The sequence below is a fragment of the Camelus ferus genome, chromosome 2 (genome assembly GCF_009834535.1).
Source record: "Camelus ferus isolate YT-003-E chromosome 2, BCGSAC_Cfer_1.0, whole genome shotgun sequence".
Taxonomy (NCBI): Eukaryota; Metazoa; Chordata; class Mammalia; order Artiodactyla; family Camelidae; genus Camelus; species Camelus ferus.
In genome coordinates, this window is record NC_045697.1 from 77323233 (window position 1) to 77339762 (window position 16530).

The following is a 16530-nucleotide window of genomic DNA, read 5'->3' on the forward strand; positions in this document are numbered from 1 at the left end:
ATTCTCAGAAGCATAAATGGCAAAGGGTGAAGCAGCGATGGCAAAGGGTGAAGCAGCGATGGCAAGGGGTCAAGCAGCAGTGCCCAGTGCCCCCTCTGCATTACAAGCTGTACATGGAGCCTGGGGCCCAAGCTGGTAGCTGTGGGATTCTCTGATGAGCAGGTCTATGGTGGTCTCTGCAGCCTCCAACTCTCTAGCTTTTCAGGAGACTCTCTGAACTGCATGATATTCTTGAATAAATCTATTTTTTCATTAACCCAATTCCATTGGCTTCTGTGGTGTGTGAGCAGGAGCCCTCACACAGACCTGTGGGAGAGCCCCGGAGTCACATTATCCTCTCCTGCTGTTCCAGGTCTCTGCCACACGGGTTCGCTGTAGAGAAGCTGGCTCTTCATTCTTCATGCCCCATCCTGGTCCACGCTGTTGTGAGGCCTCCAGATCTTAGGTCACTGTGCGAACTGGTCCTTCCAAAGCCCACGATGCCACACCCTCCTAGATTAGCTGAATGTGCCCATGTGCTGGGTTTCTCAGCTTGCAACCCTTAGTACTCTTTTTTTTTGTCTCATACACAGATATCTGCTAAGGTGCCACATGCTTCAAGTTTGCTGGGTCAGGACAAGGTGATGGTTTTAAAACATGCCACAAATTCTTTGACACCCTTCCCAAAAAGAGATGGATTATAGTTCCTCCCCTAGAACCTGGTCAGGTCTTTGTGATGAAAGTGAGGCTAAGTGACTTCCCAGGCTGGGGTAAAATAGTCAGTGCAGGTTCTGCAGGAATCCCTGGGACAGCTGTCAGCTCCTCTGTAAGAAGTCTGGTGCCCCCGAGTCGCCATGTTGACAGCCCATGTGGAAACACCACATAGAGCATAGAGAGAGATGACTGAGAACTCCAGCTGTTGAGTCCTCCCACCTAGGCAAGAGACATGTGAGTGGAGAAGCCTTGGAGATGATGCCTGTCCTAGCCTCGTCTGATGGCAGCTGGATGAGAGGGTGGAGGACTGCCCCACCAGCCCAGTCAGTCCCCGGGCGCAAGAGCAAAATCATAAACAAGTGCTATGTAAATCACTGCACAGCCATAGAGAACCAAATACTCTCCTGAACTCAGTAACAAAAGGAATTAAAAATCTGGGCAGTATGGGAGGGGAGAAGGAGTTGCTGCTTATTGGGCACAGAGTTTCAGTCTGGGAAGATAAAAAATTTCTGGGGATGGTTGCATAAGAATATGAATATGCTTCATGCCACTGAACTGCACACTTCAAAATGGTTAAAATGGTAAAATTTTTGTTATGTATATTTTATCAAAATTTTTAAAAGCAAAAAACCTGGGCAGTAACTGATTTTGGAATATGTGTAGAAATGGGCATCATATTATTAAAATTTATATTATTAAAACATTCATATTATTATTAAGGACTCTATCCAGGACTGGACCCCAGGTTTCGATGGTAATATTTATGTGAAAAATATACCTTTGCCTTCAGGATGATGATAGCTGTGGTTTAAAAAAAAAGATAAAAGCAGCTAATGTTTATTCACTGAGCACCTTTTATGAACAAAGTGCTATGGGTGCCAATAGAAGGAAGACAAAATCTCTCAAGTGTCTTACGGTGGAGTGGGGGCAGGGGGCGCTAGCTGGGTGAGCATCGAGGGGGAGAGGTGGGCAAATGAAAACAGAGTATGTTGGGTGATGACAAGCGCTACGCTGAGATTAAAGCAGGCTCATGAGATAGAGGGATGGTGTCCACTGCACTTTGGGGCCATAGGATATTAAGGAGGGAGGAACAGGTTTAAGAAGTGGCAGAGCTTTGGGTTGGCCTTGTTTCTTTGGAAATGCGATTAGATACCCAGAAGGAGGTGTTACGTACTCAGTGAGATACACAGCCTGGAGTTCCAGGAAAGGCTAGGGTTGGAGACGCGAATTTGTGAGTCATTGTATAACTGAGCAGAACCCTATAGGGCCTTCCCAGGACAGACCCCTCCCCCATATCCTCTGCTTTAGCTCCTCTCGGAAGTACACTTCCTGAGTTGTTTTATAGGTGTTAAAACCCCCACCAAATGGGAGAAGTTAACTACGTGGTGACCACGAGCACGAGCTCGAAGCCCCCAGGCCTCCTGGAGCCTGAGGATTGATGTTAACGCCTTGTGACATCAACTGTTACATCATCAACCAACCAGAGAATCGTAGTACATGAGCTGATCATAGACCCTGGGATGGCCCTCCCTCACCTGACCTTTAAAAATGCCTCCCTGAAACCCATCGGGGAGTTCAGGTGATTTGGGCATTAGCTGCCCTGGACTCCTTCCTTGTCTGGCGCCTTACAATAAATGCTGTACTTTCCTTCACCACAACCCGGTGTCAGTAGATTGGCTTTACTGCACTTGGGGGAGCAGACCCAAGTTTGGTTCGGTAACAGTTTGACCGTGGTGGGATTTAAAGCTGAATCTAGGTGAGTTCACCAGCACAAAGTGAGAGAAATGACCAGAAGGAAGAGGCTGAGAAGAAGGCTAAGACCAGCAGGCCAGGCACAGAATGTGATGCCCTGAGGGGCTGACTACTGCTGCCTGGGGGCAGAGGAGGGTGAGAATGGTTAAGTGACTGTGAGGTTTGACACCAAGGAGGTCAGTGATTGTGCTGTAGTATCTGTGGAGAGGTCTAAAGAAAGGGTCAAGGAGAACTTCTGAAATGAGGAACTGAAGACCAGTTTTTCAAGAACTTTCAAGAGCTGTGAGGTCAGTCATTATGACAGGTATTATGCTAAACATTTTACTTCAGGATGCAGCTTCATTTTCTCAAAATTCCAGTTTCCATTTTAAAGGTAGAAAATGAGACACAAAAAAAGACAGTAAATTGCCCAAGGCCAAGCAATGAGTAGGCAGTAAAGCTGGGATTTGAATCATGCTTTTGTGAATCCACTGTCCTTCAACTACCTAACCCTTTAGTCCAGTCAATATAGCACTCCTAAATAAATAGATAATTTAACGTCATTTTCTAATAAATAAAATATGTATGATTGACTAAAATATTTATTTGAGAATTATACAGCAAAATTCCAATACAGCATAAACTTCATAGAGACTTTTAAAAAATATCCAATAAAATTGTCTTTTTTTTTTCTCAAAGTACTAATTGTGCAGTATCATTTCAATTAAAATGGAATTCTTGAGAGGAAAAGAGCAGAAAGAAGAGAGAGATCATAGCTTCAAACATTGTACTGAGAAACAAGAGATCTTCCTACGTGAACGCTAATCCAGTCAAAATAATTGGCCACTTTGGTGTAAATGCCTGGGAACTCTGATTTTCCACAGTTTTCACCCCAACTCACAACACCCCAAACATAAGACACATTGTTGGCATCCTGACAGACTAAGGGGCCTCCAGAGTCCCCTTTACAAGCATCAGTGGAACCGTCATCTGTACCTGAGAAAGACAAAGGAGAAAGAAAGTCACACACTTACTTCCACTTGTCAAGGCTGCCATGCTGACTACCTGCCTCTTCCACCAACGTCTGTACCAACTTCGACTTTTTTACCCTCTCCTGACAAGAAGTAAGACGCGCTGTCCCTCACAGACCCTGGCTGGGCCCACAGAGCCGTAGAGATGCCGGGTGGGAAGTACTGTCTGTTCTACTCATTCTCCAAATTTAGCAAGTGCTCTCTATGCTTTCTCTCCTTTGTGGAAGTATTTACTATGATGAGTTAGCAATCTGAAAGTAGCATCAAAGACTGGGTGGGAAAATAATAGGAGTACCTAGTGCTTAATATGTATTCATTGTTTTAATCCTCACCACAACCCTATGAGGTAAGTATCATTATCATCTCTTATTTTAAGATGAGACAAATAAGGCACAGAGGGGTTAACTAACTTGTCCAAGGTCATCTAGCTAATAAGTGGCAGAGCCTGGACTTGAACCCAGGCAGCCAGACCTCAGAGTTTGTCCTCTTAACTGCGATTCTGCCCCCTGGTAGATTTTGCGCTATTCTCCCTTTTTGTCCTCTGTAATCCTGAACTCCGTTTTAAGATGTGAGGGCACAGGGAATGGTCTGCTAACTTTCTTTTCACTCTAATGACTTCCTAAGATTTTTAAATCACTGTATCCAAGAAGTTATAGGATGCCAGTAACTCTGCCTTGTTCTGTAATCCACAATGTATAAGTGGTTTCAGTAGAGCATCTGAAATGCTCTATGCTGGCGGGGACCCTGCCTTTGAGTCAGCACCCGAAGTACCGACTGCTGTAGTTGTGTTAGCCAGGGGCAGTGGCTTCTCTATGATATTAAAGGAGAGAGTGGCAGGTATTGTAAGAAGTGCAATGGGATTTCCAAGGAGGGAGAATTTACTTCCAAATGGATGAATTTGAAATGAGGTTATTTGGATTTTTATTTACAAGAGGTTTGGGTTGGGTCCTGGATATACCACTTCTTGTCTGTGAGGCGTGGGCAGCTGATGTAGCTGCTCTGCGTGTCACTTTCCTCATCTGTGAAGATCACCAATTTTGCAGATGAGGAAACTTGCTCAAAGTCACACCAATTGCAACCGGTAAAAACCAGAATATAAACCCAGGCAGTCTGGTTCCAGAGTCTGTGCTCTTAGTCACCTGGCTATACTGCTATGCAATAGCTTAACGAAGATTCTTCCTCTGGGTAGTAAGTTGTGGGAACTTGAGCTGAGGGGAAGGGACTGAAAGAGTTTGATGATGCAACAGCTAGAAGGCCAAAGGAAAGGGTTTGAGGCCCTGAGCAGGGGGTGACAAGGTGGGGAGGGAGAGGAGTTTGGTAGTGGGTATGGCGACATCTCCTAGAAGCCCCTCAGTACTTACCTGCACACACCATTTCTTTTTCAAAGTAGCGATTTGAATAAAACTTAGAGCAGTTGTCTATTAGATGAACTTCACCCCACTTAAGTGAATAGACTTTTTTGTCATCTAAACAAAGTGAGAAAACAAACAGACATTTAGAAGTTACAAATGAGAAATTGAAATAAATATTTACTCTCATAATTTAGTAGACCATCAGGACCATTAAAAAATATGTATATTCTTTAATGTATTTGTAAACCTTTGAGGATAATTCATTAACGTATTTAATCACACACTGCTCATATCCCCAGTTTGTATAATTGTCTTTCTAAAAATAGTCAAGGGGCATTATTGAACCCAGGGCCCAAAGTCATGCTCATTTAATAACGAGCTGGGTGCTCTGAGGTGAACGAGATAGACTCCTTCTGCTCTGACCACTGAGTTCGGGGGGATATCTATCAAAATCTGGGATCAGGGTCTTCTCACATAAATAGCTCCTGTCTTCTTACAGCCTCTTATTTTCTTGAAAGTGCTTGTTAGAGTGAAAACAACTTTTTAGTAAAAGAATTTAAAATGAAGAAAACACATATGAAGTTATCAGTATCTATGTGTTTTTGTGTGTCTGTGAGGAACTCCATCTCCTAAATGATTTGAAAGTGATTGAAAGAGGACTTAGGATTTCCTTTCCACTTAAGTTACAGATTTGGGATTTGAACATTTTTGGTCCAAGGAAAGAGAAGGGCCAGGTACTGTTATTGACTAACAGTGCAGGGAAAAACCTAAGAACACAGCATGAGTTGTCTCAGGTTTAGGGAATGAATCTTTGCCCCATCTCCCCTCATCTTTCTCCCAGCTTGCAGCAATTTCTACCTGCTCTAGGAGGGCAGGGGCGAAGCCTGATTCATTCACTGCTGCACCAGCACCAGTTTCACGCTAGCACAAAGTACTTGCTTAATAAATAGTTATGTAATTAAGTAATGCATAAACTCAGTAATTCAATGATACACTAAACACTTTATGCCAAATGACTTGCCTCCTTAATTAATCTGTAAACTACCTGGGGACAGAGACCTCTGGCTTATCCTGAGAGGACACCCCCACAGACCCCAGCTCTGTAGTGAGCACATAGTTGTTAACTGTAGGACAAAAATTCTTCTCTTCTGGGAAGCAGAGGGAGAAAAATAAATCCACCAACATATATGGCAAATCAGGAAAGAGTTTTCTTTTTTCTCTTTCAAGTCCTACTTCAAGTTAGTCTTAAGATGACTACCTTCTTCAGGATAAGAGCGTTCCAAAAATTAGTAATTTATTATTTCCCCTAACTCAGGAGAAGACTTCAAAAACTAGCTCTTGGACAGTGTGAGTAATTTTTAATGACTCAGGAGATTACTTCCTCCCCTGAACTCTTGTTTTGTATATTTCTCGAGGCATCTGTCACATTCTGCTGGCTGACAGTGGCATTCATGTCTGATGGCACTTCTGAACTGTAAGTCCCGTGAGAGCTGGCTTTTGTCATTCTACTTTGTAGCCTCAGCACCTAAGTTTGTTGACTGGGTCCATATTTTTCATCAGTGAAATACTAACACTTTGGCATTAATATCTTGCACTCACAGTAAGGGCTCAACAAATGTGTAAAACCACATTTGATTAATAAACAAATCAATGCATAAGAACATATCTACTAGTTTACAGAAAATACATAGAATAGAAGCACATATTAAATGCCACATAAGGATACACTCAGACAAATTCAAGGCGTGGAAATTCTAAATAAGAATGACCTAGTTTCATTTAAAATACTTAATTTAAAAACATTTTTTTTGACAGCAGTTTTTTGGGGGAGAGCAGGTAATTAGGTTTATTTATTTGTTATTATTATTATTTTTTAATGGAGGTACCGGGGATTGAACCCAGGACCTTGTGCATGCTAAGCACACACTTTACCACTGAGCTATATCCCGCCACCCTCATTTAAAATAAATACATTTTAAATAAAAGAAAGAGGTAACAGTTCTAAATTTAAAGAGATTTAAGAAAAACAACCACTAAATGCAATGTTTGAACTTTGTTTGGATTCCAGTGGAAATAATCTGGCTGTAAAAATATTTTGTAAATAATGGACGAATATTAAACACAGATGGTTATTAGATGATAACAGAAAATGAATTAGAAAATGAATGGAATCATTTTCATTTTGTTGGGTCTGAATGGTATTGAGTTTTTGTTTTTGTTTTATTAAGTCCTTACCTAGTAAAAATGTATAGTGGAGTATTCATGGGTGAAATTACATGATATCTGGGATTTGATTTAATATGCTCCAGGAAAAATAAGTGTTGGGGGGAATATATTGAAAAGCTCCTGATTGTCCTTTGGATCCATTCTCCACCCTTCTGTGCCCTCCGCTGCCCAGAGAGCCTGAGTGGGAGGGACTGCCTCAATAGGAATGTCTTCACTTCTTTCCAACAGGGGACTCTGGCAGAAGGGAAGGAGGGAAGGCGTGAGGATAGCAGGAGTGGGGCTGGCTCTAACCTTCAACCCAAGATCATTACTTCTCTCAAGGTAGCCTGCTCTGAGGCTCTTTCTCCTTCTGGTAACTTCTCCTTTGCCTTGTGCCTTCAGATCTCGGAAAGGACTCAGCTCTGGTCCTGCTAGTCCTGGGTCCATGCATAGCCCTTGTGGTTCCCCAACCTGCCACCCACAACTTTGTTACTAACCCCTTTATAGGTAAACTTTCCTAATTATCCTACTGTGATTGTGATCAATTCAGGGAGATAAAACAAGAATAGTAGAATGTTGATAATTGTGAAAACTGCATGATGAAAAGTAGGCTTGTCATACTTTATCTCTGCTTTTGTGTTTACATGTTAATGTGCATATGAAAGTTTTTTAAAAACAGAACAAATATAAGGACATAATACTTTCTGGATGAATTAATTACTAATACAATTCAGTATTTCATAAGTCTTGAGTATTCAAACATACCACAAATGCAAGTTAATTTATATGCATATTTTATACTTTTCAATATGGAATTTATAAAGAATGTTTTGGAATAGGAGTTTATAAGTTCAAGTTATTTATACAGAGAGTTTGAGATCAAAAGGAAGCTAAATTTCTAGGCTAACTCTTCAAGATGAAGGAAAAAGCACTGGCTAATTTAATTCTAATCTATCTCTAATTTAGGAGATCTTTTAAGTAAGTCGTCCTTAAGTGTCTACATCTCTTGCTCATATGAATGTTCACTTCCAGTCTTCTTAGAAGCTCAAGGAATGTATTCTTTATGTTCCCTTTCTCTTTGTGGGATGTGGGGGTGTAAAAATGGAGAACAGGGAGCAGAGAGGAGAGAGCAGCAGGGTTGTAGGATCGGTGACTCAGCCTATACTAGGACTATCCCTTTGAAAACCTTTTTAATCCTCCATCAGTACCTTTCCAGTGAACCCAAAAAGTCCATGCTGGATGTCCCCCTGTCACTCTACTTTTTTCTTGATGAATGGCTAACCCTCAATGTATGTTTTAGTAGCACAGAGTACAGGTATCCTTTGAGACTCTGCATCAGGATCTATTACATAATTGGCAGAACCCAGGGAAAATTGAAAATGTGAGATTGGGCCCTTGAAAAAATGATTAAAAAGTTAATGATAGTGACAGCAGAGCAGTAAACAAGGCCCTATGGTGCCCAGAGCTGGGGTGCTGGACACCTACTCAGGTCCTAAGCCCATGAAGCCAGCCCTGGCTGACACTCACTTTCCTGGATTTGACACCATGTTTATCTCTGAGCACTCAGAAATTAGCTCCAATGCATTTCTAGTCCCATTCCTTTTCAACCTCTGAATTCTGATTAACAAGTTATAAAACATATACCTCTCTCTCGACCCCAGCCGGAAATGATGCATTTATCGTTAGGCTGAAATAGATATGGAGACCAGGGGACACAGGCAGGGACTGAATTAAACAGCATACATTCTTTTCGGCTCGGGTGTTTTTTCATTTCAATCAAAGCTATGTCATTTTGGTAAGTGCTCCCATTGTACTTCTCATGGATAATAACTTCATTTACCGACTGAACGGTTATCTCAGAGTTGGGCTTTAACCAGTCTGTAAATGATGCCCATATTTGGTAATGATGAGTTTTGCTGGCTCTGTAACAGAAGGAAAAAGGAAATAAATACACTGGGAAAAAAAAAAACTAAAAATTGGACTTTTGATGCTTCAGCTTTATAACTTTCCTTTTTAAGGAGCTTTTTTATTTTCCCAGGTTTTTAAAAATTTTTTTTCATCCTTGCTGTCATGATGCAGTGCAACTAAATCTTCTTAGGGCAGAATTAAAGAAAGTCAATAGGTAAATGAAAAGAGGAATAGTTCATCTAATTGCTCAATGTCAGGGACAGAAAGATGTCACTAACAACCCGAGATGCCAGAAGTAGAATGAGTTGGCTGCCTCTGAGTGACAGCAATGGCACTGAAGGTGCTCAAGCAGAGACCAGATGGCATCAAGCCAGAAATGTGCTTGAGGAACTGGGAGGGCAGAGCACAGACTCTCATTACACTACTAACCCCAGAGGTTCCCAGGGCGAAGACCACAGCAATCATCATCTTGACCTTTAAGACTGACTTCATCTTAACTTTGCATTGTGTTTATTTGCACACAAGCTTTTCCTCCTGTTTGTGCTACTTGAAGTCAAAGAGAGGGTCTTATTCATCTATGGGTAGATGCCTGTGCCTAGTAGTGGATCTGGAACACAGTAGCCGCTTGAAAACTTGGTGGAAATGGTGAATGAGCTAAATATTGTCTGTCCTCATGCCTCACTCCATTTTCATACCAATTTTCACCTTGTGGTTTCCGGCAAATCGAGCATCTACCACCATTTTCTCAGGGAATCACCTTACAGTTAAGCAGTGATGTCCTAGGAGCTAATGGGGCGTTCAGGATGCTTTTATTTATACTTAGTATTCCAAGAATGCTGTGCTTCATATTAATTTGGGTTGTTTTTCAGGATCAGAGGCTCTGAATATTGTTTACAGGTTAAGTCTGCTTATCCATTCAATTTACTCAATAGATATTTGGTGCGCACCCACTGTTACATCAGGCACTGGGCTAGCCACTGGGATGCAGGAATGAACAAGATCAGAAAGAGTTCCTGCCTTTGTGGAGCACAGGGTCTAGAGAAAGAAGCAGCATTAAATGGATAATCCCACCAAAGAAGATATGTATTCTACTGGGAAAAGTGAGAGGAGCTCATAGCACATGGGCTTCTGAGAATTTATCAGGAAGGCTTTGACTTCAGGGAATCAGGGAAGGTTCTCTGAGGAAGTGAAGGTTGAGCTGAGATCTGAATCAAGAGTAGCACTAACTAGGGAAACATGGTAGGAAAGGTGATTTCAGGGATGGGAAACCATACATGAAGGTCTCTTTGCAGCAGGGAACAAGGTACACTTGAGCGGCTGAAAGAAGCCCAGAACAGATGGAGCAGGGAGCAAGAGGTGACGCTGTGAGGCAAGATGAGATTGGCAAAGGTAAGTAGATCACTTGGGGCCAGATGAGCCGTGTTAAACATTCTGCTGAGTTTTTTTTTTTTTTTTTTTTTTTTAATCCCAAGAGGAATGCAAAGCCATTGAATTTTAAGTGGTAAGTGGTCAAAACCAGCTCTAGAACTACTACTCTCACTGCACAGTAGGCAATGGAGAGGTGGGGGCAGGGCTGGGCAGAGTGAACATTGGGGAGCCAACCAGGAGGTGGTGGGTGTTAGTGAAATCCAGAAGAGAGGTGAAAGCAGGATAACAGTGGGGATGGAAAGAAGCTTTGAGAATTAAATAATTAGAAATTAAAAATGCCATCCGGAGTTGGTGATATCCTGGCTGGGCTGTGGTAAGACTGATGGAATGAATGCAGTGATTTTTAGATTTCTACCTTGTGAAACTAGATGAACAGCATTGGTCATTTGCTAAGAAAATGAACACTGGGTCAGGACCATATTTGAGGAGAAAGGACGTATCATGAGCTCCATCTTAGATGTTTTGAATTTGATGTACTTCTGATAGAGCCAAGAGGTGCTGATAGTCAGCTGACTGTAGGATCAGTGATTGTAGAAGAGGTCTAGGCTGGAGATACCATTGTGTCAGCATACAGCTGCTGTTTTAAAGTACAGATAATTTTAGAGAGAAGAAGTAAGAAGAGAAGAGGAAGCCAGGATACACACTGAGAAACTCCAGGATTTCACCTGAGCATCAGTGCTCAGTCACAGGAGGAGGAAACTGCAGAGAAAGATGAGGAGGCATGGTCAGAGAGGTAGGTAGCAAACCAAGAAAATGTTGTCTCACAGCAGCCAAGAGAATAGGGTCATTCAGAAGGAAGAGATGAAATTTGGTGCATTGCTCCAATCTATGAGAATCTTTATGGGTGTCATTCAACAGATTTCCTATCCCTCTCAATTTTGGGCCCCCTGCAGATTTTCCAAGCAGGCCTTCATCTAAGTTACTGTCAAGTATGTTGAACTTGATTTTACTCCAGCTCTGATACTGACTGGTAGGGTAGCTTTAGCCAAGTCATGTAACCTCCAGTCTCAGTCTGCTTATTAAGTAAATGAGAGAAATAATATTTACCTTTTAGTACTGTTGAGAATATTAAAATAAAATAACATATGTGAATGTGCTAGGCATAGTATCTGGTCTGTAAGAGGTGCTCAATAAATGATATTCTGTTCATTCTAAAGGTCAGAACTGAGGCCAGATTCCTAAACTGTGTCCTCCCAGCTGATCTTGCGCCATGCAAACGAGCCAAGTGAAATAACTTGGCACCTACAGGCTTGATCTGTCCTTGCCAGCTGGAACCCACTGGGTTCTGGGGAACTGGCCTCTGGGATCCCGATCATGAATATCAGAGAGTATTAAGCAGATAATAGAGTGGGACTTGTCAATGGCTATATACATTTTCATTTATCACCTGCCACAACCTCTATTACCCAATTTCTTCATTTTAGGACCCCAAACCTACTGGAGATGTTTTTTACCTGACACAATGTGCAGCAGTCAGAATCCAACAGCCACCGATATAAATTCCTCCACAGTTGATTTTATTTCCTTCCTTAATTGCCACCTGCCATGGGAACTCCCCCTGAAAAGACATTTATGTGGTCACTGCCATCCTACTAGACAGCAATACAAACAGGTGGCTGAAAGATATTTCCATTTCAAGACTCTCAGTCTCTTATAATTACATATCCATCCCCTCCCCCTTTTCAAACTTGGGCTGCTCCTGGGAAGTGACATGGTAACTTCTCATGCAGGTTTACCAGTTTTGCCGGCTTTCCTCCTATGACTCGTTTCCTTCGAATGGGCATGTTCTTTTTAACTCCACAGGATAATTTAGGGAAAAGTGACTTTATCCATTTTCTTTCTTTAAGGAAGGAAGAGATTGTATCGTTATGATTTTGAAACCATAAGTGGGCAAACTTCCTGATTATCTGCTGCAAAAACAGTAAAGTCACAGTTAGTATGAAGCAGACCAGATTCATTAGTAAGTTATTTTGGATGCTAAACTGTGCTATTCACCTTGTTCAAAAACACGGGCTTAATATGAAAATTGGCTTGATTCTCTGAAGTTCTGCCTAAAGGTGGAGTAGCAGCAGAAAGAGGCTGCCTGGGGAGTTAAATGTGTACCAGCCTCTGGCAGGTGAGAGATGCACATGCTTAGGCATTGCTGCTGTGACAATTCAGGATGGGGGTGACACCTCGGGATGGTGGTCACAGGGAGAACTCCAGCTTCTCACTTTCACGGCTTTTACTTTCTAGAGGCTGTTTATATGGGGCTCTTTTCAATAATGTTAATATTAACATTGATGAGGTTACTACTGAGTAAGCTCTATGTGTCAGGCTCCAGGCTAAGTACCTTGTATATAGTTTATCTCATTTAGTGATCATATTAACTCTGAGAGGTGATGTGCCATGAACCCCTGGACAATCCAGGATCAGTCAGCGGGGAGGGGGGCTGTGTTTTTAGCCACTTGACATGTGATGATGTCTCCTTCCTCTGTGAGCCCTCAGGCGTGGCACATTTGTCACTGGGAAACATGGTAGAGCAAGACTTAAGACATGAATTTGCACGAGAATTCATGACAAAGGAAGAAAGTAAACATATAAGATGCTCTCCTTATTCTATCATGGCTTGAACATTTTTGCAAACTTGCTTCTTAGCCTCAAATGAGAAAGAAAAAAATAATATCATTCTCAATTACTATGAACATATAAGAAGGAGGTAGGTCCTCAAGGGAGAGATGTTGTGAACAAATGTTGATAGAATATTTTTTGGAGGGAGTCCCACCCATCCTAAGAACTGGGTTGGGTGAAGAATGTGATGATAAATTTTAAATTTCTGATTGGACTTTTGAAAGAGGAGAGACCTTATCTACTAAGGACTGTGAAACCAGCTTGGGTAGTATCTGAAAATCAATTATTACCTTGAATAGAAAATAAAAGGCCTTTGTTGGAAATCCCTCTGACTGATATCTGTAACTTTGAGCTCTAAATCTTTCACTCATTGCCTGATTTTTTTTTAAACCATTGATTGATTTTGGGGCCTGACAATTAGAAGGGAGTCTTACATGAATTTCAGTTTTAAATCCCCCTAAAATAGGGAGATATTTCATTCCCAGTTTGCATTTGAGCTTGTTACTCACCTAAGGTCACACTGCTAACAAACAACTGAGACAAGCCAGTCTGACTCAAAGCTCTTACTGATCCCTGTCTACCCAGGAACAGGGTACTTTAATTAAATTTGGCTGTAAGTACCCAACTGGCCTGGATACAGGTCTTCAGAGACCTTCTGTTATCATGGTTTAAAACGTTGCAAAAAAAACAGGTTAATTCAATTATATGTATCTATTTCAAAACGTATGTCCTGGATCACATGTGAAATCTGATTGTTTTTTGACAAAACCGACCTGACAAAGTTCATAACAAGTAGAAGAACCATATGTGGGACTAAAGTATTGTTTTCATTTCAAAATTAGCCATATGTATGAACCCATTTTAAAAGCAGTTCTCAAGAAGCATTCATGTTTATTTTTCTTACAAGTGGTAAGGAAAGAAGTAATTTTTTAAAATTTAAATTAATATGGAAGGTTGAATACATGTACATTCATGTATGACTGAAAAATTGTGCTGTACACCAGAAATTGACACAACATTGTAACCTGACTATAACTCAATAATAAAAAAAAGAAAGCCAAGAAAAATAACAATTTACTTAAGAGAAAAAAAATTGATATGGAAGGTAATTGTTACCTGAATCAATTATATCACCCATATGCATACATGTTCACACATGTGCACATGACATTAAAATGCAAATTTAACCAGTGAAGCACCAGTTAAAAAGAATAGTGTTAACTTACCTGCATCCATATCAGCAGTCAAAATTTCTGTTTCTTCTAGGACAAAACAGTCAAACGTTTAAAGTTATGTTTATAGTAAAAATTAAATCACTAAAATCATTTAAATTTTGATAATAATTTTCTGTCTCAAAACTTGTCCTACCACCTACAGACATAGAAAACAAACTCATGGTTTCAAAAGAGGAAAGGAGGGGAGGGATAAATTAGGAGTTTGGGATTAACAGATACAAACTACTATATATAAAATAGATAAACAACAAGGATTTACTGTATAATAGGGAACAATATTCAATATCTTGTAAAAACCTATAATGGAAAATAATATATAACTGAATCACTTTGCTGTACACCTGAAACTAACACAGTATTATAAATCAACTATGTTTTGATTAAAAAAAACAAAAAAAAACTAAAACAAAAAAATAAATAAAGAACTTGCTCTACCTCTGAAAAGGTCAGTACAAAATCCCAAAGCACATCATCTTATTTCTTTTCCATAGCTAGGTAACCATGAAGGCTCAAGATGAACTAGGGAGAAATTTTTCAGGCACAAACTAGAGGTGTCTGTTGGTAGAAGTGAATGGTGAGACTCATGGTGCTGCAGCTTTCTGCATTTAGAGCAGGCAAAACGCCCGGGTCAGAGAAGAAAAGCACTTACAACTTCACATAAGGTTGGAAGCTGTCATCGACACTGACCAAAAGAGTCCTGAGCTGACATTGAAAAGAATCCTTTCATTTTGTGCATAATAAGGCACCTCTTAACAGGGGTCATGCAAACAAAGATATTTCATTGATTTCAGTATTAGGCAAGGTTAGTTTTAGGCATTTGGGATGCAGAAGTCAAAAGTTAAACAAAAACAAAAAGGTTCCTTTTCTTTTCTTCCTTAGACTTCTGTTTGAATTTATATGGGACAATTCCATCTTCACTCTGCTGTCCTGGAACATTTCAGTCACGGACAGGATCATAATTACTTTGACCTGGGGATCCAAACGTGAATTCCCACATGTTTTTCTGTCTGGAGGAGCATACAGCCCAGAGGGGCAATGTTACTTTGCTGCAGCAATCCTGTGTCTTATCCCTCGATTTCCCAAGTTCTTTTTGGGAGAGACATACATATGTCTGTTATGCCACATGTCTAGGTTATTTTCTGGGGTGGAGAGAGGCTCTACTCAGAGCTTTCACAAAAGCACCCACAGGAACCAAAGAGAAGACTTCATATTAACAAAGGAAGACAGGGAAAGTCCAGTGTAGCTGAGAGGTACCGACTATTAGAAGAGCAGCACAAAGCTCCAAAAGCCCAGACCATAAGAAAAACAATCAATGTCTTTGATTAAATAAAGACGAAAGATTTATATTCAACAAAGCTCACTATGGCTAAAGTTAATAGATGGGTGACAGAATGGAAGAAGGTATTTGTATGTTTAAAACTGAAAATGGATTGATATCTAGAATGCATCAAGAAGACTGCAGCCTCCATATGAAATGAGGCAAAAGCTGTGAACTGGCAAAAAACAGAAGAAAGGAAAGGAAGAGGAAACTCAGAAAGCTAGTATGCATATGAAGAGAAATTCAAAATCACTGTTTATACCAACAATTCAAATAAATAAACAGTACCATATCACTTGAAAGTAAGAGACTAGCAAAATTAGAAGGCTGGCGAGTACTAAATGTTGGTAGGATTGAGGAGAGCCCTCAGGTAGTGTTGGTGGAGGTGAGGATGGTACAGCTCAGCAGAAGGACAGACAGGCACTAGCTTGTCAAATTAAGGAGATGCACCCCCCAAGACCCAACAATTCCTTGCCCAGATGGATATCTCAAAGAAATCCTTCCACACAGCCTTAAGAAGAGGATATTCATTACAGCGTGACTGTGGGGTGAGGGTCCATTACTGAGAAGGTAGAGAGTAAACTGTGAAAGATGAACACCACAGTGTGTTTTATTATGCTGCAGTGAGAAGCAGCAGATTAGATGGACACAGAGCAACATGGGCAGATCTTCAAAACATAATGCTTTTTTAAAAGATCAAAAGGAAATATAAGATCTCCAATACAATACTAAGTGAATTAAAAGTGTACTCTCACAAGACAATACACACTGAATAAGAATGCATAGAAACAAAAAGACATACACATCAACTCACATTAAAATGGTTGCCTGTGGGAAATGGGAGTAAGGTATAGGGCTAAAGGAACATGAATAAAGCAAGAGAGGGCCCTTGCCTGGACCAGAGATAATCAGGCATATCATTACCTCAACTCTTTGCACCTGATGTCCCAAGCTAGGAAGGAAGTAAGGGCAAAAGGGAGGGAAGGGGAAAAGGAATAAAGAAGAGGAAACAAACAAGA

General features: G+C 40.8%; 1 protein-coding gene across 3 annotated transcripts in view; it reads right to left on the reverse strand.

Moving 5' to 3' along the window:
* Positions 1 to 3008: 3008 nt before the first annotated feature.
* CFI (complement factor I) overlaps positions 3009 to 16530 on the reverse strand; it is a 39938-nt gene continuing 26416 nt past the window's right edge. For 2 of the 3 annotated variants that reach the window (XM_032461740.1, XM_014562770.2), the window contains 6 exons: positions 14185 to 14220; positions 12085 to 12188; positions 11803 to 11906; positions 8657 to 8934; positions 4817 to 4921; positions 3009 to 3420 (listed from right to left, as the gene is read on the reverse strand). In XM_032461740.1, coding sequence (XP_032317631.1) covers positions 3203 to 3420; positions 4817 to 4921; positions 8657 to 8934; positions 11803 to 11906; positions 12085 to 12188; positions 14185 to 14220 — 845 coding nt within the window. In that variant the 3' untranslated portion in view covers positions 3009 to 3202. The remainder of the gene's footprint in view (positions 3421 to 4816; positions 4922 to 8656; positions 8935 to 11802; positions 11907 to 12084; positions 12189 to 14184; positions 14221 to 16530) is intronic. The other variant, XM_032461745.1, reaches the window with a different exon arrangement.